Consider the following 4,349-nt stretch of genomic DNA (forward strand, 5'->3'; position numbering starts at 1 on the left):
TTTATTTCAATGGTCCTGTTTTCCTTTGAATATTCTTTTATTTTTTAAGTTTTCATTTGTTTTATTTGTTCATGAGAGACATACACACAGAGAGAGTCAGAGACATTGGCAGAGGGAGAAGCAGGCTAAATGCAGGAATCCCAAGGTAGGTCTCGACCCCTATAGTCTGGGATTATGCCCTGAGCCAAAGGCAGGCGCACAACTACTAAGTCACCCAAGTATCTCAGGATTCTTTTCCTTTTACTGATTTTATTTATTTATTCATGGGAGATGCAAAGATGCTACAACAAAGAGGGAGAAGCAGGCTCCTTTCAGGAGTCTGATATGAGACACTATCACCAGATTGGGAACAGGACCTGAGTTGAAGGCATGTGCTTAACTGCTGGGCCACCCAGGCATCCCAGTACTTTTGTATTCTTATAGTAAATGCCCAGTAGTGCAGTTGCTGGATCATAGGGTAGGTTTACTATTACCTATCTGATGTCGCAACATATGTTTTCCCAGAGCAGCTGCAAACTTGTCCACCCACATCTCCTGACCAGAGATTTCTGCAGAGCCTCAGTTCTAGTGGAGGTGGTATCAGGGCTCATTTAACAAGCAGAGCAAAGCACACCCAGTTAAAACTCACCACATTCTGGCCACGGACCACATACAGCCCATTGAAGGCAAGGAATGCCTGTGTAGACGCCTGGCCTGAAGGAAATGGCAGCCAAAACAGGACAGCACAGTGGCCGCAGCCCACACCACAGACACTCTCTGAAGACCCAGAACCAGCATCCTATATGACGTCTTTGTCATAAAGCTGTTATTCTGGAGCAGAAGCTAGAATGGGTATTTGTACACACAGAGGAAGATACAGACCTAGAGAAAATGTCAAGGTTAAGGAATTCAATTCCACTTTTCTGCTCTGGTCCACCTCAATTTGGTTTCTCATGTCAGTCCCTTTGACCCTGCCAAATGAGACAGGACTTCTCTTCTGCCTCCAGACCCAGCAGCTTCCATCCCTGAGGGCATCACATGCATAAGGGGGACTTCCAACTGCCCACACCATCCAACGTGCTACTACAGCAATGGCATGAAGACACAGAGTTGTGATAATAATATTCCCGCAATCCTTGTCCTTGTGGAGGATGTCCAACCTCCTGCCCGAAGCCCGTGTCACATGTTGAGAGGTGCTTTCCTCTCTATGTCACTCACTAGGGAGAATATGTGCATGGACCACATATGTCACCATTTCTTACTTCAAAATAAAATAAAAATTGTACAACATACATTCAAACACAAAATGAATCCACAAGACTGAGCTAAGAGATGGGAGGGAAATAAATTTAGGTGATTTTGACATAAAATTCCAGAGTCCCCTCTTGATCTTCAGCATATAAAGCAGAGGGATTTCCACACACGGTCTTTGCTATAACAGCATTGGGAGGGAGGAGATCTTAACTCCTGGATCAGGAGTCTCTGAGATTGTCTCATTCCTGGAACATGATAGATAGTTCTTGACTCATTGTGATCAACCATGAAATCACTCAGAGGTCTGAGAGAACAAACACTGCAAGTCTACAGGTGGAAAATCAACCTCCTTTTGAACGTAAGAGGTGTGGCTGTTGTCATGGGGAGATATAGCTGTGGCGAAGAGGGCAAGAAGGAGGCTGATCCAGAATATTCTATAAAGTATCATGAGCAACAGACAGGAAAATCTGAAATTTAGATGTCTGCTTCCATGGGGCATGTGCTGGCTTAAAGCTCCTCAGGTGGTAAAGAGGGAGGAATCCCAGGATACTAATGGTTCTCAAAACCCCAGCATTGTAGGAAGAATGTGTGGCACCAACACGATGCACAGCTACTAAGCACAGGAGCATGGAGGGTGGCTGAGGACAGTGAGTCCAGGTGTCGGTTTCCTACTCTGTTTTGTCATAACCTGAGTCTTTTCGTGGTACCAGGCTGTAAAGGACAAATCAGAGGAGAGACCCTGTTTTAGTGTGTCTGGGTGATGTCACCGCAATCCCAGGGTGGGTGGATTAAAAAGGCAACACTCATTATCCCTGCTCTGGAGTCTGGTACGTCTGAGGTCCAGGTGCAGGCAGATGTGGTGTCTGGAGAGTGCCCACATCCTAGCCGGTACCTTCCTTTTTACCTCACATGGGGCCTGGAGGCAAAGAGCTTCCCAAGGCCTGGCATTTAAGTTTCGTGATCCCATCATGAGGATGGATCTCCCGACCTAAGTGCTGTCCTCAGGCCCCACTTCCCCTCCCATCACACGGATGTTATTTTTCAACATGAGGATGGTAGAGGTCACACACAGTGAGTTGATATCAGCATTGATGCAGGGGGGACACTGACTCCACACAAGCCCCTCCTCAAGCAGTATCCCATCTTCACCACAGACCCACAACACAAACCCTGAGCCTGTGTCCTTCCCTGGTTCCATCCAAGCATTTATGACTTGCTAAGAGGCTGTGCTGCTGTCAACAGACACGATTGTGAAGGTGATAAAGTTTAATAATCTTGTCTCTGTATGTGTGTTTATGATCCTGAGTCAGCACAAATACACAACATCCTGCTGGGCACCCCTGTTCCTTCTCAGGTTGTTACTAACATCGCTGCAGGGAGGCTAGTTCAAGACAGTTACCACAACAGGGATCTGTCTTCTCTTGCTTGAGATGGTTGATGCTTCTGTGGCCTCTTATCCTGTATGTACTTTATGCTGCTTCCAAGAAGCTTGCTCCTTGAGGTGAATGTACCTGTGATGCACAAGTGCAGATGTGGCTCCAGTAAATGCTTAGTTCATGTAACTGGAGAGATTGCAATTTTTTTTTGCATGTAGGGATAGTAATCAACAAGTGTCAGCAACTTTGTCCTTTGTACGTGTTGTGTTTTTTATATAAAATAATATTTCTAATTCAGAGACTCAATAGATAAGACCAGGATAATGTGTCCATATGACTCCTTGGGGCATACTGCTCAAAGGAGAGAAAGCGCAGACCCTGACAGGAAACCAGCCCGTAACCTCCATCTGCACCTGCTCCTGGCCCTTCAAGTGACAACTAGTAAGGAGTGTGCACCTCCTAGTGGTCCCGATCCCCTTCTACTGGGAGGTTTGTGTCTGAGCTCACATTGTGGTCCCCTCACGGTGTGTGCACTGTAATACACAGCCGTGTCCTCAGCTCTCAGGCTGTTCATCTGCAGATATAGTGTGTTCTTGGCATTGTCTCTGGTGATGGTGAATCGGCCCTTCACAGCATCTGCGTGGTATGTGGTACTTCCATCTTTGTCAATTACTGAGACCCACTGCAGCCCTTTCCCTGGAGCCTGGCGGACCCAGCTTATCCAGTAACTCCTGAAAGTGAATGCAGAGGCTACACAGGAGAGTCTCAGGGACCCCCCAGGCTTCACCAGGTCTCTCCCAGACTCCACCAGCTGCACCTCACCCTGGACACCACCTGCAGACACAAGACGTCCTGGTCAGGAAAATGTCCCCCATCCCCTGTTTCTCTCACTCACTTCCACTCACAGAGTCAAGGTCTCTTGTTCTCCATGAATCACCTTTTAAAATAGCAACATGGAAAACCCAATGGAGCACAGACTCCATGGTGAGTTGTGTGTGTTCTGTCCTGATCCCTGAATGGGGTCCCCTGGGGATGCTGGGATCTGGGCTCCTCTCCCATTGCAGTTTTGGGAATGGGCTAGTTTAATAGGTGGAGGGAAGGCCCTATTTGCATGTCCTCTGAGTATATAGTTAGCTCCAGACTTAGATTAGATTCTTTACAAGTTTCATAAACATGATTGCATTACATTTGAGGTCAAATTTCTGTAATGTCATGTAACGATATGAAGTGTTCTAACATGTGGACAGAATTAGCTTTGCATCTCTCAATGTCTTATTAAAACCCATTCATCAATTTAGGTAATTTTTAGTATATGGCATGTTACCACCTATGGATATTTAATACTATTTTATTTTTTTGCCAGTGTGAAAGGAATATTTTCCTTTCCTTTCCTTTCCCTATAATTTTCTTTTCTTTTTTTCTTTTTTATTATAAATTTATTTTTTATTGGTGTTCAATTTGTCAACATATAAAATAAACCCAGTGCTCATCCCGTCAAGTGCCGACCTCAGTGCCTGTCACCCAGTCACCCCCACCCCCCGCCCACCTCCCTTACCACCACCCCTTGTTTGTTTCCCAGAGTTTGGAGTCTTTCATGTTCTGTCTCCCTTTCTGATTCTTTTAGATAATTTGTTGTTAGTGTGTGGAAACATAACTTTATTTCACATGATTTTATACCCAGAAGGTTCCCTGAAATAATGAATTTTAACAGTTTGTGGAGTTTAAAGGGTTTGCCTCTCT

At 45.5% G+C, this 4,349-nt stretch overlaps 1 gene segment (V, D, J or C); it reads right to left on the reverse strand.

Moving 5' to 3' along the window:
* Positions 1 to 1,525: 1,525 nt before the first annotated feature.
* LOC119876575 lies at positions 1,526 to 3,592 on the reverse strand. The segment is given in 3 exon segments: positions 1,526 to 1,626; positions 3,117 to 3,443; positions 3,547 to 3,592. Coding segments are annotated over 3 exon segments (474 nt in total).
* Between the last annotated feature and the right edge of the window lie 757 nt (positions 3,593 to 4,349).

Source organism: Canis lupus, chromosome 8 (genome assembly GCF_011100685.1).
Source record: "Canis lupus familiaris isolate Mischka breed German Shepherd chromosome 8, alternate assembly UU_Cfam_GSD_1.0, whole genome shotgun sequence".
In the NCBI taxonomy this organism is placed as follows: Eukaryota; Metazoa; Chordata; class Mammalia; order Carnivora; family Canidae; genus Canis; species Canis lupus.